The 23,852-nt window shown below is 42.7% G+C and overlaps 3 protein-coding genes and 1 pseudogene across 3 annotated transcripts in view; 1 reads left to right on the forward strand and 3 right to left on the reverse strand.

Annotated features, from left to right (window-relative positions):
- LOC144058920 (actin-related protein 5-like) overlaps positions 1-15,383 on the forward strand; it is a 32,068-nt gene extending 16,685 nt beyond the window's left edge. The window contains exons 2-5 of the mRNA XM_077577582.1: positions 12,562-12,828; positions 13,886-14,025; positions 14,324-14,456; positions 15,300-15,383. Coding sequence (XP_077433708.1) covers positions 12,754-12,828; positions 13,886-14,025; positions 14,324-14,345 — 237 coding nt within the window. The 5' untranslated portion in view covers positions 12,562-12,753 and the 3' untranslated portion in view covers positions 14,346-14,456; positions 15,300-15,383. The remainder of the gene's footprint in view (positions 1-12,561; positions 12,829-13,885; positions 14,026-14,323; positions 14,457-15,299) is intronic.
- LOC144061877 (uncharacterized) lies at positions 1-22,932 on the reverse strand. The gene is made up of 4 exons (XM_077582773.1): positions 22,761-22,932; positions 14,882-15,059; positions 6,061-6,553; positions 1-54 (listed from the first exon to the last, which is right to left on the reverse strand). Exons 3-4 carry the CDS (start codon positions 6,550-6,552, stop codon positions 1-3), a joined length of 546 nt encoding a protein of 181 aa, XP_077438899.1. The 5' UTR covers position 6,553; positions 14,882-15,059; positions 22,761-22,932.
- LOC144058906 (uncharacterized) lies at positions 16,030-17,245 on the reverse strand (annotated as a pseudogene).
- Positions 18,257-21,992, reverse strand: LOC144058863 (uncharacterized). The gene is made up of 2 exons (XM_077577464.1): positions 21,251-21,992; positions 18,257-20,845 (listed from the first exon to the last, which is right to left on the reverse strand). Exons 1-2 carry the CDS (start codon positions 21,372-21,374, stop codon positions 18,486-18,488), a joined length of 2,484 nt encoding a protein of 827 aa, XP_077433590.1. The 5' UTR covers positions 21,375-21,992; the 3' UTR covers positions 18,257-18,485.
- Positions 22,933-23,852: the final 920 nt, after the last annotated feature.

A 23,852-nucleotide genomic window follows, 5' to 3' on the forward strand; every position in this document is an offset into this window, starting at 1 on the left:
TCAGGACCTCCTCCGCGTGCAGCTTCCCCCCTCGGACTGCTTGTCAGGTAGACACTGGAAACGGGTGTGGTGGGGTCCGTTAGATTGTTCCAACTGGTGTGGGCGTAGATCATCAGATGGTTGCCCTTGGTGGCAGCGTTGAACCAGAACTAGAACCAGAACCAGCCGGCCTGGTAGATGAGAGATGATACCAAGTAGCTCCTTTTCGATACAAGCGCACCGCACAGGATGTACGCTCCTTGACCTTAAATGGACCTAACCAATGAGGACAAGACCATTTACGTTTAGTTACTTTCAACCACACATATTCACAATCATTTATTTTTGAAGGAACTTCTGTTTGGTTATCTGTTAGCTTAGAGAATGTAGACACTATCTATTTAATTACTGGGGGCCTCTCAACGTGTGACTCCCCCAGCAGAACATTGGGGGCGGGAAACGGCCTGTTTTTATGACCCTCAAAAGGAGTCCAGCCTTTAGCTGAATTTAACGACATGCGCACATTCAGCAATGCGACAGGCAGAGCCTGCAACCAGATCAATTTTGATGAAGCTAGTGCTTTCGCCAATTTTTCTTTAATAGTTCTATTCATTCGTTCAACTTGTCCCTGTGATTGAGGATGATAAACAGAGCCAAATGTATGTTTCAGCCCCAATGCTTTTTCAACTTCTTGTAAATGCTTATTCTTAAAAATGACTGCCATTGTCCGACCGAATTTTCCTGGGGAACCCATGTGATAGTAGATAATGATTAATCAAATATTTTACCATGATATTTACTGTTGTAGATTTAGCATAAATGCGCTCTTTATCATACATCAAATTTCTGTATTTTTACGCTGTTTTTTATTATAGCAGTGTAAATCATTTAAAAACAACATCATCTTAACCCAAAACTGCTCATGTCCGGCCGGGCCATAAACAGTCTGAGAAGAGATTTATATATATATTTATACCTTTAATAAACACTGCAGTCCTGCAGTTCATTTTTACAACTTGTCTCATAAAATAATGTCCACCAGGTGTCCCAATGTTCCTTCCACACCTAAATGGCAAATTCCATGGGCTCTAGAAATTATACTTTTCAATTGTTTCTGAAATTGAATATACTTACCTTATTTTCACCATGAGTTGTCTTTGCCAGCACTTACTTTTCCTCCCATGGTCAAAATCCGATCACCTCAATTCTCCACCTGTGTTCATTCACTCACATTCTTTAGAAGTATCACATTCAGACTAACTTATAGTCCTACATTTATTTAATTCAACATGACTTGTTTGTGTGCATAATTTCTTTGTGACACACACAGACAGACCAGTAACTGACTTCCTCATCTGATAAAGATCAATTTTGATAATTTCAGACCTGAATGTGAGCACTGCAGCCGCTTACAAATTGCTGCTTCAAAGAGGAAAAAACAAACAAAACAGACACCTTGTGTCCTGTTGATAAGAAAAAACAAATTGGGGCAATTTGGTCAACACCAAGACTACAGGAGCAGGTCCTGATTAGCTTGCAACAACAATTCATAAAAACAAAAGCCCTTGAGGCACAAATTTGAATCCTGTCCAGGCAACACAGAGGGAGGAAAAAAAAAAAAAAAAAAAACTAACTGTAAAGTAAGATAAAAGATCAGAATACCTACTTCAAATAAACCAAAAAGTAATCTTAAAATGCTAATTATCCTCACCTCTTCTACAGAGTAGCGGGGCTTGTTAAAACACAGCAGGCAACTTTGCAGATCATGACCCAATTAAAAATCACAGTACTGCAACCTAAATCAAAAATTAAAAATTTTCGCCGTAGGTGTTCCAAATCTATGAGTCCAATCTAGAAGCTAAAATTTAAAAGGAAAATGGGCAAAAAATTAGAAGACCAAATTCAACAAGCATCAAACTACGGAAAATATAGTATTAAAGATTAAAATAAATTTTATACTACCCTAATTCACATAAACTGTTCTCAATTTCCGAAACTGCGTTGCTATAGATCACATCTCCTTTTCCGACACAGTACAGAGTGCAAACCGTACTCAAACAGACCAAAATATGACTCAAGGAGCCGATCTCAGATGACTCGAGAACTTTGAGTCAACAACTGAAGTTCATATTCCTTCCTGTCCTTGTAGATCAAAGTTCAAAGCAGGCCTTAGCTGTCACTGGAGACCCCTGACAGTTTCATCAGGGTGGCTGTGATGAGAGTTTGAGATGTCTGCTCAAAGAGTTGATAGACATTTTGCTCAGATAAATCATAAGAGTCATTGAACAGTCACAGGGCGAGCGGATTTACAGTATACCATCCTTTTCGCAGTCCGTGTGATCACTTCCCCCCCGAAAGTGACCATTGTTCAGTTCGCCGTTCACTCTGTGCACCAAGCAGAGCAGTAGCCATATTCCCAACAGCCAGGTTATTCCAGCACGTTGGAGACACCCAAGAACAACACCTCTCGTCAAAGATTGAACCTGCCTGAAACACTTATACACTCGGAACAGATAGAGGGAGATGAGATCATAGCAAGAGATTTATATGCTTGTTATAATTAAAAAATAATAATTTTCTCAAAAAATATGTATTTTGTAGTTTCATCTAAATGTGTTCACTACACTATAGCAAGTAATATTACTATATTTACGCATATGTCTACCATAGACTTCTTCTTCATTACATGTTACCTTAAATTATGCTTCCACATGGAGGGAAGTCTCAAATTCCAGGACTTCTCAGACTTCTAGAATGGGACTCAGATAAGGACAAAGGTTAAATCATTTTCACACCTACGAATGAGTCATGAGAGATGTAGGGGGAAAAAAATCAAAAATAAAAAGTCTTTTTTCAATTAAAATTTGGTTTTATTACCCATTCAACTATATTAAAATTTGGTTTTATTACTCATTCAACTATAAAAAACACAGACCTGATTTTAAAAATAATATGGAGAGTGGCCTGTAGTTAACACCTAGACCTCTATATCCTTCCACATTCTTCTCTTACCTAGAAAAGAGAAAAACTCCCATTACAGGACACATTGCCCTCTGACTCCTATTTTCCACACAAATCCCCCCTCGTCCCATTTAAGACACAGGGAAGGAGCAGAAAAAAAGGGGGGGGGGGGAATCACATTCAAAACCTATTTTTTCCTACATTACTATACGAAAAACAAACGCCATTATCACACCAGTCTTTTCTACTCAAAAACAACCCCAAACATACAGTTAAAAGTATTAAAGAAAAACAAATGAAATATCTACCCACACATTTCTTATTCACAATTACAGATTCAGTTAACTCCCAAACCACCCGGATAGCCCTCACTTTCCTTATCTAGGTCTCATTCAATTACTCAACAATTCTCTCAACTTTTCAAACTTTTGCGGCACATACGCACACACATACCAACTAGAAAAATCCCCATTATAATCACACAATTGACCCTAGTGTTTTATAACAAAAAACATTCCCTCCAAATCACACAAGTCACACATACTCCAGATTAGTACACCATCTAGAACGAATAGACTGTGGAATCTCCGCATGCCGAGCCAATTCCAATCCGAAAACTTTTGCCTTATTTAATCTATCTTCCGGGTCATGTCTCATTTCTAACAATTTATCCAAATGCAATTCCAGGCGCTTGACAGAAGCATTTACGCCAGCAGCTAATGCACTAGCCGCCTTCACAACGGAGTCGCTAGTTAGCGTCTCGTCAAATTTCCTCGAATCCCAATTTACATCGAGATTACCACCATTTACTGTCAAAACAGGCGCTTGCAAATCCTGCAGCATTTGAAAAGCCGTACTATACGGTGATTCAGTAAACGGGTTCTTAGGGCCAAATCCATCACTCGCACTAGCTTCAGCATAAGCCGGCGGAGATTTTAGCCTAGCATTCGCCATGCGGTCATCAAACACGTTGCCGTTAGCCGAGCCGTGGCTAGCGGACTCGCTCAACACAGCTTTACGAGCAACTTTCACAGAGCTGCCCAAAGCAAGCATTCTAGCGTTAACCAACATTTGGTCCACGACCTTACATTGTCGTCTCACTTTTCTTCCATTCGAAGAAAATATAGATGTTTTTTTTCACTGAGTTAATCAGTGTCTGGCGCTGTTTTACACAAGCAAGTTCTACAGACTTCATTAATGCAATCAGACATGTCTCGGATTTTAACAGTGGGAACCAACCTTTATCACAATTTGTCAAAACGGGGGGCTTTAGGACCCAGATGCGTGAAGGCAGAGCAAGGAGGCAGGGGTGTAGTCCAAAAAAAAAAAAAAAGGGATTTAATTTCTATTAACAAAAAGGTTTCCAAAGTTCAAAAACATAAAACAAAGCATGAACTTGAACAAAAGAGGGAACAAAAAACAGACAGCAACAAAACATGAACTTGAACTAGAACTTGGGAGGGAACAGAAAACAGGCAGCATGACATGAGGACAAACATACATACCACAATGCACCAACACAGACAGAGGAGAGACAGCAGACTAAATACACAACAAGACACACCTGGACCAGACACAAGTGGCTGAGGGCACTGATTGGACAACACAAGGAAGGGCAGGGTCACAATCAACAAGACAAGGAAAACACACAAGGAAAGCAGAAACTGAACATGACAGAACCAAAACCAAAACATGACAGAACCCCTCCGTTGAGGGACGGCTTCCAGACGTCCCTTTAATAATTTCAAAAACAGGGTGGGCGGAGGGGGGTCACGGAGGCGGGAACCTGACACATCCCTCCAGTCTAGTCCGGGGGACGTCCCGGGCGCCAGACGAGGCGAGGACGCCCGGGGCCCTGAGGCTGCCGCCGAGGCGGCCGCGGAGGCGGCCGCGGAGGCGGCCGCGGAGGCGGCCGCGGAGGCGGCCGCGGAGGCGGCCGCGGAGGCGGCCGCGGAGGCGGCCGCGGAGGCGGCCGCGGAGGCGGCCGCGGAGGCGGCCGCGGAGGCGGCCGCGGAGGCGGCCGTGGAGGCGGCCGTGGAGGCGGCCGACGAGGCGCGAAGACTTGAGGCTGCCGACGAGGCGCGAAGACTTGAGGCTGCCGACGAGGCGCGAAGACTTGAGGCTGCCGACGAGGCGCGAAGACTTGAGGCTGCCGACGAGGCGCGAAGACTTGAGGCTGCCGACGAGGCGCGAAGACTTGAGGCTGCCGACGAGGCGCGAAGACTTGAGGCTGCCGACGAGGCGCGGAGACCTGAGGCCCCGACGGCCGACGTGGCTCGGAGACCTGAGGCCCCGACGGCCGACGTGGCTCGGAGACCTGAGGCCCCGACGGCCGACGTGGCTCGGAGACCTGAGGCCCCGACGGCCGACGTGGCTCGGAGACCTGAGGCCCCGACGGCCGACGTGGCTCGGAGACCTGAGGCCCCGACGGCCGACGTGGCTCGGAGACCTGAGGCCCCGACGGCCGACGTGGCTCGGAGACCTGAGGCCCCGACGGCCGACGTGGCTCGGGGACTTTGGACTTCGGCTGACGTGGTTCGAGGAGTCCGGGAGCTGCCGCGGAGCCGGCACGGAGTCCGGGAGCTGCCGCGGAGCCGGCACGGAGTCCGGGAGCTGCCGCGGAGCCGGCACGGAGTCCGGGAGCTGCCGCGGAGCCGGCACGGAGTCCGGGAGCTGCCGCGGAGCCGGCACGGAGTCCGGGAGCTGCCGCGGAGCCGGCACGGAGTCCGGGAGCTGCCGCGGAGCCGGCACGGAGTCCGGGAGCTGCCGCGGAGCCGGCACGGAGTCCGGGAGCTGCCGCGGAGCCGGCACGGGAACCTGGGACTGCGGCGGCAGACGTGGCTCAGGGATCTGAGGCTGTGGCGGCAGACGTGGTTCGGGAACTGGGAACAGCGGTGGCAGACGTGGCACGATAGGGACTTGAGGCTGCGACGGTAGACCTGGCAGGATAGGGTCTTGAGGCTGCGGCGGCAGTCCTGGCAGGGAAAGGGACATGAGGCTGCGGCGGCAGTCCTGGCAGAGAGGCTTGAAGCTGTGGCGGCAGACCTGGCAGAGGACTTGAGGCTGTGGCGGCAGACGTGGTTCGGGGACTGAGAACAGCGGCAGACGTGGTTCGGGAACTGGGAACAGCGGTGGCAGACGTGGCACGATAGGGACTTGGGGCGGACGTGGCTGACGTGGCACGATAGGGACTTGAGGCTGCGACGGTAGACCTGGCAGGGAAAGGGACATGAGGATGCGGCGGCAGTCCTGGCAGAGAGGCTTGAAGCTGTGGCGGCAGACCTGGCAGAGGACTTGAGGCAGCGGCGGCAGGCGTGGTAGGACAGGTACTTGAGGCTGCGGCTGAGCCGATACGGGGACCTGGGGCTGCGGCGGAGCCGACACGGGGACCTGGGGCTGCGGAGGCAGACGTGGCTCGGGGAGTTGCGGCTGGCGACTCCGAGCGCCACCATCTGAAGCCCAACGACGCCCAACTCCCTTAACCAAAGAGGACAGCAGGTCCATTTGGGCGGCCATGATGTGCTGGAGCTCCTCCTGGCGCGACAGGCGCGCCTCCTGATTCCCCATCATGGTTTTCAGCACTCCCGCTGGGTCCTTCTCTGGTTGGTGCATTCTGTCAAAACGGGGGGCTTTAGGACCCAGATGCGTGAAGGCAGAGCAAGGAGGCAGGGGTGTAGTCCAAAAAAAAAGGGATTTAATTTCTATTAACAAAAAGGTTTCCAAAGTTCAAAAACATAAAACAAAGCATGAACTTGAACTTGAACAAAAGAGGGAACAAAAAACAGACAGCAACAAAACATGAACTTGAACTAGAACTTGGGAGGGAACAGAAAACAGGCAGCATGACATGAGGACAAACATACATACCACAATGCACCAACACAGACAGAGGAGAGACAGCAGACTAAATACACCAACACTAATAACGCAACAAGACACACCTGGACCAGACACAAGTGGCTGAGGGCACTGATTGGACAACACAAGGAAGGGCAGGGTCACAATCAACAAGACAAGAAAAACACACAAGGAAAGCAGAAACTGAACATGACAGAACCAAAACCAAAACATGACAGAACCAAAACATGACACAATTAGTGCGTACCCATTCATTTAAAAGATTTTTCATCTTACGCCGTCGCCGTAGTGGGAGCGCTTCAGCCATGACGAGCGTTGCGGCTGTGACTTGTTCGCTTAGCGAGAGGCTCTCAGTATGTACCGGAAGTTTATGCAAATCAAACCACCCTGAGTCTCGGTCAAAAATGTCGTCCATTATATATAGTAATTTAGTCGTTTATAATATTTATAAAGTCAGTGACGTCTCACTTATGATACTACAATATAACAGATCAAAACTATTCTCATTAAATGACGTTCTGCAAAAACCTACGGAGGAGCGCCAAAGACGTTAAAAGACGTCCTCCCATTTTTTTTAATTTTTTTTTTGAAACGGGTGCTGGGAAGGCTTGCGGAGCTCTCCTGAAAGTTTTAAGCAGGTCTCGTGAGCCTAATGACTATTTTTGGCCCCTAGAGGGCAGCGATGACTCTCTTTTGACAAGATCGGGTGGGCGTCAGTAGAGGCGGAGCTAGAGCATTGAGCAGGAGATCAGAATGGAAAACAAAGGAAAAATGGCGGCCGGTCGCGAGGAGCTAACGCCAGAGCCGTTTTTTTCAAAGACCAAAAGCATCGCTAAAAGAGCACATTGTTGATGACGATGATCATTATCGATGATGAAGATGATGGTGACTCCGTGGTTGGAAAGCATTGACGCGGCAGTAGAAGACGTTAGATGGAGCTAGATGGAGGAGGGAACGGGCAATGGCGAGCGTTTGCAAGCAGCTCTACACTTACAAGACGAAAGGCATCGACCAACGCTAAAAGAGTACATTGATGACGATGATGATGAAGGTGAATCAGAGCTTGACGGCGAAATTGGAACCGCTGACGCGGCGGCTATGACGGTGTCGTAACGCGGAGCGCAACCGAGCACGCACAGGCGGACGTTCGATCGGACGACGGAGAGTGCCCCGAGTCCAATGCATATTCATCGGAGGAAGTGTGTACAGTCTGCTACTTGCTCTTTATTCCCCGGAAAAAAAGGCCGTCAAGAAAGTGTAACGTTTGCACGCAAAACGGACCAATGTGAAAGTGAAAGTAAACTGTTGTGCGAGTCCTGGCGTCTCCTTGGACGCAGGAGAGCGTTACAAAAGGAAAAACTGTATTTGAAACATCCACATAATTGTAAGTAGTACCACAGTTGCACACATTTGTAAATAGTTTGCGAAATTGTTTTGTCAAATTGTTACACTGTTGAATGGAAATAAACGTATTTTGCATTTTGTATTTTTTTTTGGGTCGCGAAAACGATATTTCATGTTTGTCTGATGTACAATTGTCTGACGTCATTTATTATTATTTTTTTTTACGGGGGGCGTAATGAGCTATATTGTCGACTAATTTAATTGTGGTACTACAAGTGAGACGTCACTGACTTAATACATATTTATATAACTTTAATATAAGAATAACTAAGCAGGTTAATGTTTAATATAAGTTACGGGGGCGCTTTTGACCGCGACACCGAATAGTTTGACCTGATAGTACTTCCGTTGAACGAGTTGAAAGCGCTTCCGGGGTTTGTAATCGGCCGTTGGCCGTCAAACAATGACGTAAAATGTATTTATTATTGAACGACTGGATGTAGATTTATTGTGGAAAAGGTTGGTTCGCTCCGATAAGATCTGTGGTTTGCTTCATGTCTTTGATGACGGCAGTTTAAGTTGTATGTGTACGTAAACGCCGATCGCTGGTTACAAAAGTGTTAGAGATATATGTATTTTCTTTAAATAGAGGAAAAAGCCGGACGTAACTGTAAGAAAAGTGTATTAAATGATGATTAATGCTGAAATGTTGACTTTGGGTGGTTCTGTAAAGATCGCTCGGATAGCTGTGATAACAACTAGGTAAATAGCGTTCTATTTTTTCTCGCTTTGAAAATAAAAACAGCTGTAGACGACGAATTTACGTAATAAAACCGTTTAGTAAAAGCTGAACGGGATAAATTGATTGGACAACGACAACGTGATATGACTAATGAAGCTTCTAATGTATTGTCGAACAGCTATTAAATTGAAGATATTTAGAGGAAGCTGCCTTATCTGATATGTGTGCTTTTACTGGGTGTAGTTATGTGTTACTTGTGTGTTAAAGGGGGCATTTGATTTTTTTATGTGCAGGGAATTGTGAATGTTTGTGTGACCCTGACAATGGAAAAGGTGGATTGCGTAATGTGTTGAAGTAGAAGGGCAGTTTTTGTGGTTTTTCTCCTCAATGATGTAAATGGAGAGGAACAGAAGTTAAGTGAAAGGAGGACTGAGTTTTGCAGAAAGTGGTAATAGAGCAGGTTTCAATGAAAAAAGGGTGAAGTTGGTAGATAGCAGGAGCTCTGCTTATTTATGAAAATGGAGGAGAACAGATAAGATAGGATGTACTGTATATGAATGGCGTTTGCAGAAAGTGGAAAGAGTAGGTTTCAATGAAAAAAAGGGTGCATATTTTGAAAGTGGAGGAGACTTCCTCCCTTAGTCTGTGACATTTTTTTTTTAAAAAAAGCCTTTCCCCCATCCTTGTAAATAGAATTTTTTTTTTTTTTCCTGCATCTAGGATGACTCATTCGTAAGTGTGAAAATGATTTAACCTTTGTTCTGTCTCTGAGTCCCATTTCAGAATTTGAAGTTGCCCATTTTGCGTGCAAGTCCCTGAGACTGGACAGAACTTCCCATGAGGGCGCCAACTGGGAGTTGTCACATTTTAAACATAATTTGAGGTGATATGTAATGAAAAATAATCTGAGGTCGACAAATACGAAAGTACAGAAACACTACTTGTTATGGATTGCTCCCAATCCCGGAAATTGTCATATCTGACTTGATGTTTCACCAAAAGCTGAAAGGAGGCTGCGGCCTTCAGTGACCGTGCTCTTGTGGAATATTCATTGAAAACTGGACACTTGCCATTTGACTCTGTACTATATTCGCAAGTTTTTAGAGCAAGCTGTCCTATCTCATCTTAAATATTATTTACGAAGGTATACAAAATTTATCAAATTAAATACTGTAAAACATAACAATACTGAATAATAATTAGCAATTATTTAATTACAAACTTTCAGAATTTTTTTTATCATTATTATTATTATTTTTTTTAAATATTTTTTAAAAATAATTAAAAAACAAAGGAGGATTTTGTTCTTCCGGCTTTCTACTGATATGTCATCACCTAATAATGTTGGGGCAGATTTTATTATGTTTCAATCAGTGCCGTTCATTGATCGAGATCACTGTTTCAACTGTGGCCGTTCTGGACACTGGGCCAATACCTGCCGACAGCGCTCGTGGGCAGAGGCACATGACAACAAAGAGGAGGACCTTGTTGTTCCGCCCTCCACTGATATTTCATCACCTAATGTTGTGGGAGATTGTGTTATGTTTCAGTCACTTCCTTTTGTTGATCGAAATCATTGCTTCAAATGTGGTCAAGCCGGCCACTGGGCAAATCAATGCCGACAGCACTCACGTGGCATCTGGAGCAGAGGCCGCCGACAACAAAGAGGGCGCGGCTACTACCAACAAAATGGGCGTGCCTACTACCAGCAGAGGGGGCGTGGCTCACGTACGCTGTCATCACAACAACAACAATATCTGCCTCTCCCTAATCAGCAGTTCCTGCCACCACCTGCTGGACAGCAGCAGTTCCTGCCGCCGCCTGCTGGACAGCAGCAGTTCCTGGCGCCACCTGGTGGACAGTTTCCACAATGACTGGACCCTGAACTCAAATGCAAAGGTCTCCAAGAACCAATGATCGACATTACGGTAGGCGGAACTGCCTTATCATTTATGGTAGATACTGGAGCTCGTCACTCTACCATTATGACATTGCCACCTGGAATTTCCCTCACCACTGATGGCATTTCGCTGGTTGGATTTAAAGGAGAGCAAACTACTTTGAATCTGACATCTCCAAAACACACGCAGTGCTTCGCACAGACTTTCTTACATGCATTCGTGTACGCCCCGAACTGTCCCGTGAATCTTATGGGAAGGGATCTTCTCATAAAAACTGCTCCACTGCGCTGGTGACTCCGCCCCCACCCAGAATGTCTCCTTGAGTTCGTGATCTCAGACCATATGATGCGGTATCTGACTGTGTACACTGCACTCTATTTTTGACAGGTGTAGGTGATGACATATACAGTAAAGCATTCCGTACAGTTGCTGACAACGCCTGAGAGTTGCGTGTGGGTGGTCTGTTCGCAGCACACGGCAAAACATTTGGGTCCATTTGTCCTGGCCTGCCCAGCAGCAACTGATTAGCACCACTCTATACACACAGATTTATTTTATTCTAAAACTCTTGATGCCTATTTGATTAAATCTGATTTGTTTGCTTCCATGTCTGTTTTAGAACAATCAGCTTTTGGACCGACATCAACAAAGGGAGACATCTGAACAGCAAGCTTGATGGTGACATGTTACAACTAAAAAACTAAACTAAACTACTGCACTGTGGTCTATTGACCCAACTGATGTGGGCCTGTCAAAAGTGGCTTTAGTAACTTTTAAAATTAATACCCCACTCCGTTTGAGTGCCGCAATATTAATTACAAATGAAGGGTGACTTGATATCTTAGTAATATTTGATGGTTGGCTGAAAACGGGGGTTCTTTGTAAAATTAATGGGCCTAGCTACAATATTTCTATTTTTATAGTAGAAAAGAAAATACTGGTAAATTTCGTATGGTTTCGGAAATTGAAAACGGCTTATGTGAATAAGGGTAGGATAAAATTTATTTTAATCTTAATTACTATATTTTCCGTTATTTGATGCTTGTTGAATTTGGTCTTCTAATATTTTGCCCATTTCTCTTTTGAAATTTAAGCCTCTGAAATAAATATAGAACTATAAGTTAGTCTCAATGTGATAATTATATAGTCCGTGAGAATGAATGAATTCACAGGAGGACAATTGAAGGTGATCGGACTTTGACCATGGAGGAGAGTAAGTTTTGGCAAAGACGGCGAAAATAAGGTGAATATGTTCTATTTCCGAAACAATTGAAGGATCTCTCCCCAGGGTGCTCACGTTCCGGCCGGACGTGACAGCTCTGGGGTCAGATGTTATTTTATGATTTTTACTTGCTGGTGATAGTTGCATTTATTTTATGGCTGGAAGCACATTCATGCCATATCTATAACAGTAAATATTATGGTAAAACATTTCATTAATCATTATATACCATCATATGGGTTTCCTAGGAAAATTTGATCAGACAATGGAACCCATTATAAGCTGTAGACAAAATTGGCCTCATCAGATTTGAATTGGCTATAAGATTTTCATTGTTGCATTAATGAATGTGCTTAGGTCATTAAACTCAGCCAAAGGCTGGATTCTGATTGAATGTCACAACAAACAGAATTTTTCCCCAGGACGGACCTACAGAACTTCACTAACATTTACTAACTCCAAACTAACAAAAACTACCAAGATGCTCTTCCAAAAAGAAGGAATTGTGAATATGTATGTTTATAAGTGACTAAATGAAAATGTCCTGCACCCAGATGAGGTGATGGAGAGGTCAATCTGATCCAGTTCACTGGGAACACATCGTTCCACATCTTGCCTATCAGACCCGCCGGGTCCGCCTTCTGCTCATGCGCTCCCACCAGCAGGAACCACCTGACGATTCAACTGGAAAACCATGCCTGCTTCCAGTGTCCACCTGACGAGCTGCCCGCGGAGGAAATCACTCAATGGAGATTGAGTCACATGCCCTTTTTCCCATTCATCATTCCACAAATGAGTCACACCTTGGGAAGATAACCCCGGTGAGCTATCCTTGGATCTCTGGCAATTGACCAGGGTTCTGAAAGAAGCTGACAACGCCCCTTTCAACAAAAACAGAACTGACAAACGCCCTGAACTGAACACATGGTTTCACAGGAACACATCTGCTGCTGCATTGCGACGTTTTTTCTTGAACATAACCACAACACATCGTGTTCATATATGATATGCTTATTTCACTGAAAAATCTTTTAATGAATCACATTGTTTTTGACATATGACTGACCTCCTCTCCTGCTAAAATAATGTTTTCATTTGCTCTTATTTTAATGTTGCGCCAGCCATTTGCGACGATGAAGATCCCGCTGGATTATTTTTGTAAAAATGTTTAAATGTTTAGTTTTTGGGCTCTTTCGAGCCCAATTGGAGGAATGTTAACATTGTTAACATTTTTAATTATTTATTTTATATTTTAATCATTTTGGATTTAGTTATAGATGTGTAGAGCAGGTGTAATAATGTTAAACTCAATATAACTCGACTTTAACCCATCTGTTATCTTGTTTTGTCTAAATTCCCTTTCTTTGTCCTGTTTGAGAAAGTTAAATGTGGCATACTGAGATTCTGTTTTGTCGAAATGTGAAGAAAGTGCAATCTGGCATACTGAGATTCTGTTTTGTCGAAATGTGAAAGTTCAAGGACGATCTAGTTTACTGGCAAAATGCAAACTCATTCTGTACCTCACGGGATGACAGAGGCGTTTCCTGATGTTTTGAATAAAAAGGCTGTGTGGGCAAAAGAGGACACACATTCTTGGATGACACTGCTTAGGTTGTATGCAATTGTGTGACCAGAGATCTCTGTAATAAATCAACCTTGCAAGGACCCTCTTCACAAGAATCTCATCTTTGATTTATTTGAACACGCAAAAGATTACAAAAAATGATTTAATCCTTCAGTACTTTCACAGCGTTTGAAACTACGGATTTGTTTGATAATATTTTAAGGGGAAAGTAATTGGCCGATTGTTCTGGCCGTTGTTTGAAGGTCAATAATCAGCTGATTCATTTTATGTACTAAAGAATGACCTTTCTCCAGCCGTCCTTCAACATGGCGGAATACCACCAACTGTTTGTGGGCACGGAGCGTCTGCGTTGTCCGGAGATCCTCTTCCAGCCCTCGCTGACTGGAGAAGACCAGATGGGGATGATGGAGACACTTCAGTATGTGCTGGCCAGGTAATGATGCAATACTGTGCATTCTTCACGGGAGCAATAAAGTCTCAAATCTATGCTATCCATCTATCCTCTTTCTTCTTGGCACGAGACTCCTCCCACGCCAATCTCTGTGCACCAGTGAACAGGCTGCATTGCATCTAGCTCCTAGTGCCAAAAAGTGTGACGGTTTTAGTCGGTCGCAATTGAAATTAAATAATACAAATAATGTCATACATACACATTATTTAGCAGGTTTGGGGATTAATTTTATTGGTAAATGATTAAAACATTGTTAGCTTTTTTTCCTATTGATGTTCAGGTACACTCCCGAGCAGCAGTAGGCGCTGGTGAGCAACGTGTTCCTGACGGGAGGAAGCGTGCAGTATCCTGGGATGAAGGAAAGAATGGAGAGGGAGCTGCTGGCCATAAGACCCTTCCAGTCTCACTTCAAGGTACTTCATGTGTTGCCTTAAATTGATGATGCTTGCTTTCTTTGTGTGTGTACACAACAAAAGTGAGTACACCTTCTCACCTTTTTTAAAAATTCACAACAGTTTGCTTTCAGACACATTTTGTAGGCAATAGCAAGATATTTGATTGGTCGCTTAATGTCACAATGGTTGGGCAGGCTCTACAGTTAATTAACAGTTTGCAACATTTATGTACAAAAAAAATAAAATTAAAATAAATCTCTATTATGTCTCTTTGAAATCTATATCGTATCAAATAAATAGAACTATGGATGTGAAGAAAAGGTGACACAGAATCTTTTTTTTGTGTGTGAATGAACCTATCGTTGAGCTAACCTATTTTCTAATTACCAAATAAAATAAGTCGTTTTGCTATCTAGTAAGGTGAATAACATAAAAGCAGGTACCTTGATTTACAAGTGCCCCAACTTCAGAGTGACGAGCGGTTGCAGAGTTCCAAACGCTTAGTGACTAGATGGCCACTAGATGGCGGCAGCAAACTTCACAGCGTCCGACTTCCGTCTGTTCACATGGTTAGCTTGTAGCGAGTTTTGTGCTTGCATTTTCTCTTTCTTCTCACAGGCCCTAAAAAAGTGAGTGAGAATGTGTTGATAAAGGCTATAATGAGAGCTCAGGCGAATGTGAAGCTGCTATATGTGAAAAAATATATATTTATTACATTTATTTCTCATTCTAGTTTATTCAATTACTGCTGTATATGTCTTCATTCGATCCAGTACTGTGTTTTACATTTTTCACAAACAACTGGCGAAATGATGTGCTTCAAGCATCAAGATCTTGCTCTGCTATGACCCCCCTCCCCAGGTGACCATGGCGAAGCAGCCAACCTTGGGCGCGTGGCTGGGGGCAAGATTTAATTCATCACAAAACATTATCGCATGAATCATGTATTAACGCAGATTAATCACTATGTTATTATTATTTTCATTTTAAATAATGCAAGTAATTAACTGATTAGAAAAAGAGGCGCATGAGCGTGTGCTGGTTGGTTTTGGTACAATTATACATGGGTTTCCGTGGGTTAACTAATTTTCACGTGGCATTGTTTCTTAGTTTTTTTTTTTAATTGTATTATCAACCACTGTAATGCACATTGCTGCCACCCACAGGATTAAAGTGGGATAACAGCCAATAACTTTATTCTTCAAAAATAAATGACTGAACTGTCTTTTAAATGATTATTATACTGATCCTACCTTAAGTATAATCTGTACATTTGTAAATAAACCAATTTTCTAAGTAGACTTTGTTTATATATATATATTTTTTTTTTTTGTCAGGAAACTATTGAACACATACACATAACATACAGTACACATAACTATTGAAGTTATGTGATTAATTACAATTTTTAAAAATTAATCGTCTGACACCCCTAATTTTTAATAATCTTTTCTTCTTTTTTTATTAGGGGCATCAGGCAATTAAATTTGTTTATTGTAATTAATCACATGACTTCACTAGTTAACTCACAATTAATCACAATTTTTTTATAACTGTTCTAAATGTACAGTAAAAAATGTTCTAGGTTTTCATATCCTGTTACCAAAAGTAGAAAACAAAAAATAGTTGAAATGAATTTTTGACATCTATAGCCGTCAATGGCAGTGAATGAGTTAATAGTAAAGTTACAATATTCACTGAGTTCTATTCATTCACACATTCCACTATTCGTGTAGCTGCTAAGTCCAGCTCAAATACATTTGTTAGTACTGTAAATCTGACATCTTTGTTTTTGTTTACATGATGAGGATGATGTTAATTATAATCATACAAATAATGATATTTGTAAATTACCATTGACAAGGTTGAGGACATTTTTCCCCCCGTGTTGTCTATCTCCCTCAGCTAATCCCTCAGTTGACCTGGTGTGAAAAAAATCTGTTGCACTTTTTGCTACTTTTAACTTCTGATTGATGAATGAGTGTGGGTTATTGTGTGCCTTTTTAATTTTCGCCTGTCAGAGAAACTTTGACCACAAACCGAGCAAGCAAAAGGCTTCTCTGCGGTGTGTGTCCTTGTGTGTTGGCTTAAGTACCCCTTGCGAGCAAACTTGACCACAAACTGAGCAGGCAAAAGGCTTCTCTCCAGTGTGGGTTCTTGTGTGCATTTTTAAGAGTTCTTTGCGATAAAAACATTGACCACAAACCGAGCAAGCAAAAGGCTTCTCTCCAGTGTGGGTTCTTGTGTGAATTTTTAAGTGTGGTTTTTGAGAAAAACATTGATCACAAACAGAGCAAGCAAAAGGCTTCTCTCCAGTGTGTGTCCTTGTGTGTTGGCTTAAGTTTCCCTTACGAGCAAACTTTTGACCACAAACTGAGCAAGCAAAAGGCTTCTCTCCAGTGTGGGTTCTTGTGTGAATTTTTAAGTGTGGTTTTTGAGAAAAACATTTATCACAAACAGAGCAAGCAAAAGGCTTCTCTCCAGTGTGGGTTCTTGTGTGCATTTTTAAGAGTTCTTTGCGATTAAAACATTGACCACAAACGGAGCAGGCAAAAGGCTTCTCTCCAGTGTGGGTTCTTGTGTGTATTTTTAAGTTTCTTCTTTCAGTAAAACATTGACCACAAACCGAGCAAGCAAAAGGCTTCTCTCCAATGTGGGTTCTTGTGTACCTTTTTAAGTTTGTTTTGTAAGAGAAACGTCGGCCACAAACTGAGCAGGTAAAAGGCTTTTCTCCAGTTTGGGTTACTGTGTGCATTTTTAAGTGTGTTTTTTGAGTAAAACATTGACCACAAACCGAGCAAGCAAAAGGCTTCAAGCGTGAGCTGCTTGCAACCGGTCGCCATTATGGCTTCCTCAGCCATTGTCCCCTCAACACTCTAGCTCCGCCTCACGTCTTCTACTGACGCGTACCCAATCTTGTCAAAAGAGAGTCATCGCTGCCATCTAGGGGCCAAAAATAGGCATTATACTAACTAGATCTGCTTGATACTTTCAGCACAGCTGGCCAAGGCTTTCCTCCACCCGTTTCCAAAAAAAAACAAAAAACTTGGTGAACGTCTTTGGCGCTCCTCCGTAGGATTTTACTAAACGTTATTTAACGTTTTTGGCAGTCAAAGAGTTAAGTGTCCTTGTTGAGTAAAACATTGACCACAAAATGAACAAGCAAAAGGCTTCTCTCCAGTGTGGGTTCTTGTGTGCACTTTTAAGCTTGTTTTGTAAGAGAGCCCGAAATGAAGAAGAATAATATAGTGAAGCGCGACAGCGTGTGTGTCTACGCAAAAGCGGCCTGGAAGCGTGAAACCTACGGCAACTCCAGTTGGACAAACCCTATGTCCGGGGAAAACCAAAATTTAATATCACGCTGAACGACAAATTTACCAGGAGAACAAAATAGACATATTAAATCTGCATTTGGACGAATAAGAAACACGTGTAGTACTTGTACAGCGGTAGGAGTGCCCAATCAGGAGCTCTGTGTCACTGTTGAGCCCCCTGACTAGATGTATTTAATTGGCCTTTTACTTATTTACTATTTTTAGCAAATTATAACTTGTATCTATTTTTTAAAAGGTTTTATCAGGCAAAGTGCAATTTCGAAGTGGCCGGCATCTAGACTGGCTCTGTCAGAGTTTAGTGGCTGCCGTGAAGAAATATTGTTTGCTGTGTGAATCATTTAAAGAATTGTTTGCCCTTATACAAAGTAATTGCAGCCTACTATAGGTATATTTCTGCAAAGAATATCATGGCAAGATATGTGGAGTAAAAAAACAGAAGGCTGCAAAATATACAGACAACTTAAATAACTTTGCAACACGGAAGAAGAACCCCATTAGCGAGTTTATTAGGAAAACGCATGACAGAGAGGCATGGAGGGCCATGATCACTGATGTCTGTAGCAGACCTGGCACATGAAGAAGAAATATACGCATATAACAGGGTTAAGTCAAGACAAATACAAGTACACAGATCCTTCGTTCATTCAGCGGTAGACAGCATTTCTGCACCATTTTAAAAGTCAATCCATAAATGAGTTCATATCAGGCCTCATTAATCACAGCTATTCTCACCAGCACACCTGTGCCTCTTAGCGTTGGCATTACTTGAATATATTTGACTACAAACGGAGCAGGCAAAAGGATTCTCTCCAGTGTGGGTTATTGTGTGCCTTTTTAATTTTCGCCTGTCAGAGAAACTTTGACCACAAACCGAGCAAGCAAAAGGCTTCTCTCCAGTGTGGGTTCTTGTGTGTTGGCTTAAGTTGCCCTTGCAGGCAAACTTTTTACCACAAACTGAGCAGGGAAAAGGCTTCTCTCCAGTGTGGGTTATTGTGTGCCTTTTTAATTTTCGCCTGTCAGAGAAAGTTTGACCACAAACCGAGCAAGCAAAAGGCTTCTCTCCGGTGTGGGTTCTTGTGTGTTGGTTTAAGTTTCCTTTACTAGCAAACTTTTGACCACAAACTGAGCAAGCAAAAGGCTTCTCTCCAGTGTGGATTCTTGTGTGCATTTTTAAGTCACTTTTTCGAGAAAAACTTTGACCACAAACCGAGCAAGCAAAAGGCTTTTCTGCGGTGTGTGTCCTTGTGTGTTGGCTTAAGTTTCCTTTACTAGCAAACTTTTGACCACAAACTGAGCAAGCAAAAGGCTTCTCTCCAGTGTGGGTTCTTGTGTGTATTTTTAAGTTACTTCTTCCAGTAAAACATTGACCACAAACGGAGCAGACAAAAGGCTTCTCTCCAGTGTGGGTTCTTGTGTGTATTTTTAAGTTATTTCTTCCAGTAAAACATTGACCACAAACGGAGCAGACAAAAGGCTTCTCTCCAGTGTGGGTTCTTGTGTGTTGGCTTAAGTTTCCCTTACTAGCAAACTTGTGACCACAAACTGAGCAGGCGAAAGGCTTCTCTCCAGTGTGGGTTCTTGTGTGTTGGCTTAAGTTATCCTTGCAGGCAAACTTTTTACCACAAACTGAGCAGGCAAAAGGCTTCTCTCCAGTGTGGGTTATTGTGTGCCTTTTTAATTGTCGCCTGTCAGAAAAACTTTGACCACAAACCGGGCAGGCAAAAGGCTTCTCTCCAGTGTGGGTTCTTGTGTGTTGGCTTAAGTGTCCCTTGTAAGCAAACTTTTGACCACAAACTGAACAAGCAAAAGGCTTCTCTCCAGTGTGGGTTCTTGTGTGCCCTTTTAAGTTTATTTTTTGAGAAAAACATTGACCACAAACCGAGCAAGCAAAAGGCTTCTCTCCAGTGTGGGTTCTTGTGTGTATTTTTAAGTTTCCTCTATCAGTAAAACGTTGACCACAAACCGAGCAAGCAAAAGGCTTCTCTCCAGTGTGCGTTCTTGTGTGTTGGCTTAAGTTTCCCTTACTAGCGAACTTTTGACCACAAACTGAGCAAGCAAAAGGCTTCTCTCCAGTGTGGGTTCTTGTGTGTTTGCTTAAGTTTCCCTTACTAGCAAACCTTTGACCACAAACTGAGCAAGCAAAAGGCTTCTCTCCAGTGTGGGTTCTTGTGTGCATTTTTAAGTGTGCTTTTTGAGTAAAACATTGACCACAAACCGAGCAAGCAAAAGGCTTCTCTCCAGTGTGGGTTCTTGTGTGTTGGCTTAAGTCTCCCTTTTGAGCAAACTTTTGACCACAAACTGAGCAAGCAAAAGGCTTCTCTCCAGTGTGGGTTCTTGTGTGCACTTTTAAGAGTTCTTTGCGATTAAAACATTGACCACAAACCGAGCAGGCAAAAGGCATCTCTCCAGTGTGGGTTCTTGTGTGTTGGCTTAAGTTTCCCTCACTAGCAAACTTTTGACCACAAACCGAGCAAGCAAAAGGCTTCTCTCCAGTGTGGGTTCTTGTGTGCACTTTTAAGCTTGTTTTGTAAGAGAAACGTCGGCCACAAACTGAGCAGGGAAAAGGTTTTTCACCAGTGTGGCTAATCATATGTCTTCTCAAAGGAAAGTTGCTGCCAAAAGATTTTTTACATAGAGAACATTCCCAACGTTTGCTGCCAGTGTTACATGTCACGTCACCGTCAGACTGCTCGTCTTCAGTGTGAGAAGAGTGTGACGCGTCTTCAGCATCTGACATTAGAGCTAACCGGCTGTCTGCTTGTGATCCTCCAGGGTGGTCCTCATCATCTTCTGTTGTTATCAGTTGTCTTGAGCTGTTGCTTGAAGTCTCCGCCCCTTTGTTGTTTTCATATAGACATTCATCTTTAGTCTTCAAATGGACATCAGTCCTGGGTAACTCTGTGAACTCCTCCTCCTCTTTAATGTATAGCGGCAGCTGCTCCTCTTTATTTATGTTGGGAGGGTGTGGCTGCTCCTCTTCTTTAACCTGGAGAGGCTCCAGGTTGTCCTCCTCTTTCACGCCAGGGAAGTCTGACTCCTGCCGCTCAGAACAAAGATATATTTCACAGACGTCTGCGGGACACAAGAGACACAAGGTTTTGTAAATTCACTTTATTGTGGGGTTATGTATTTTATATTTAAGATTATCACATGGGCCACGTGAGCGCAATAATAACAAAGCAGGGAAAACGTACGCGTGTATAGATGTGTATGTATGTACATCTGTAGTAACAACAGATTTGCCTCAGCTTGTTAAAAAAATAAAAATAAAAGCAATTGCTTAGTGCTGTGTACAAGTGACACAGCGATGTGAAAATGGAAAAAGCAGTTCTGAGAAATTCAATTACGATCTGAGTAATGTACCAAAGCGACAGACAAAAACTGTAAGCGCAAGGTAACACAGTGGCCGGATGAAGATTCCTCTCAAAATAAATAAATACATATTGTTGAAAACTATTGATTAAGCAAGCGACAAACCTGCTCTGTTCAACACAACACGAGGCTGCTTGCGCACAGCGTCCAGCAGCTGACGTTGTCGCTCGTTCTCCTCCTGTGCTCCACAAAGCTCCTTTTCGCACGTCACGTTCGTTGCAGCACACATATTCACGATATCGGCGACACTCTTTGCTCACACTTGGGGTCTGCTGAGCCAATTAGTCGCTAACAAAACGCGTCTCCTTTTTTGTGGTGGCTAGCAAGCTAAGCTAAGCTAAACCAGGCCGAGAGATGTCGACGAGCACTGTCTGATACGAATGTAAGCAGACACGAAATGTAGTAATTATTTTAGACTTCTCTAAAGTAGCGCCGCACGCACAGTGTCGATGTTTAAGTCCATTCATTCCGAAATCAAGAAGGATCATACAACAAAGCGCGTAAGCGTGCGTGTCGACGCCAAAGCGGGCTGGAACTGAGTATCATCGTCACGTGGAACATACGGCAACACCAGCTGGACAAATCTCATGGCCGGGGAAAACCACAATGTGTAAATAAACAAAAATATCACGCTGAACGATATATTTACCAGGAGAACAAAAGGGACACATTAAAACTGCATTTGGACGAAAAAGAAACACGTGTAGGTTGTGTGTCATTTGCAATCACCACACAAAAGAACCGGTGTTGATTGTGCCACTGTTTGATGCCCTGCAAACAGCACCGAGGCATTTCTGTAGTGATGCGCGCTGAATGCCAACACGCCCGCCGAATGTTACCAAAAAAATAAATAAATACTGGCCTGAACATATGACTGTATAGCCGATAGCCCACACATGCCCGTCCGCGCAAGACGTTGAAGCCTGAGGGCGCAGACTTCGCTCATCCCATATCACAAGCAGCTATTCAAAAAGGGAAAACGTTTTTAACCAAATATTGAATAACAAGCACAATATGATACAATCGCTGTAACCGATGGAATTATTCATTAATGTATGAAAAAGAAAGTGACATTTTTGGCACTCCACAGCAAAGCAGCAGGAAGCGACGAAATGTCTAACAGGATTGTGCTAGATGGCAAAGGTCAGGCAAACACGATGGTATTATGGCTATGCCCAAATTCAATAATGTGAGTAAAAGCAGTCAAATAGTGACATTCTAAAGTAGCAGAATAGTGTGGGGGAAAACTAGCATGTTTGCAACGTGACGCGTGGAATCTGCGAGACCGCGGCACATTTCTGAGGGGGGAGAAACAGAAACCTGGGCGGGAAAGAAATATATGCAGCGCCAATGCTTTTCTGTCGGGCTTCCAAATAAGGAGATGGTTATTGCGCTAGCAGAGACCAACCACATCAAAATAAGCAGTCACACTTTGAAGTGTTGGCTACTGCAGGCGATAAAAAGGCCGACACACAGAGGGAAAAAATCCCGAATTAAATTAGCGGGAATATACATATGTATATTCCCGAACTATGTAGTACACATAAGAACATTAGTCATTTATTGCATACGTAGCCAAATAGAATAGTAAAATCTGCTGTTGCCGGCCATTTACCCAAAGTATTCTAGCTTCTGATTGGTTAGCGTTAGTCAGCTCTGACTTCCTCTTCTACTTCAGATGCTCCCATGGTTTCATCCTGACGTGACAGTGGTTGCTGGGACTGTTTATGTATTTGTGTCGGGTATCACGCAATAGCAGTGTATTTATTTTTTTTTTTACATGGCAAGGGCCCATATTTGGACGTTTATGACTTAGACAAAATGGCCGCCACATGCTTTATTGTATAGCAGCCAATCAGCAAAGAACGGTGTTCAGGAAACATATTTACAACATTTCATAAGTCTCCTCCCTTCATCAGTCGGAAAGACCAAATTCATGCGTCAATGATTTTGGTTAGCAACTTAAATCAAGTGGGCTCAGCAGGTAACGCCTTCATGTATGATAGCATCTATAAAGTGAAATCAATACAGTTAAAAGTAGTGCTGTCAAAGTTAAAGCGTTAACTACTTGATTCATCACAAAACATTATCGCATGAATCATGTATTAACGCAGATTAATCACTATATTATTATTTTTTTCATTTTAAATTATGCAAGTGATTAACTGATTAGAAAAAGAGGCGCATGAGTGTGTGTTGGTTGGTTTTGATACAATTATACATTGGTTTCTGTGGGTTAACTAATTTCCACGTGGCATTGTTTCTTAGTTTTTTAAAAATTGTATTATCAACCACTGTAACGCACATTGCTGGCACCCACAGGACTAAAGTGGGATAACAGAAAATAAATTTATTCTTCCAAAATAAATGACTGAACTGTCTTTTAAATGATTATTATACTTATCCTACCTGAAGTATAATCTGTACATTTGTAAATAAACCAATTTTCTAAGTAGGCTTTGTTTATATATATTTATATATATATATATTTTTAATTGAATTTATTTTTTTGGATCAGGAAACCAGATTGTCCATCTTTACTTGTGTTCCACCATCAAACTGTTCCTTTCTCTCATAAAATGTTATATATTATATATCAGAATATCATATCAGAGTTCGTTCAACACTTTAATTTGAGTTTACCGTATTATTTGAAATTGTAATGTTTTGAAGAACAATGTGGGCTCAACAAATACAATGTCATAAA

This window comes from Vanacampus margaritifer, chromosome 1 (genome assembly GCF_051991255.1).
Source record: "Vanacampus margaritifer isolate UIUO_Vmar chromosome 1, RoL_Vmar_1.0, whole genome shotgun sequence".
NCBI lineage: Eukaryota > Metazoa > Chordata > Actinopteri > Syngnathiformes > Syngnathidae > Vanacampus > Vanacampus margaritifer.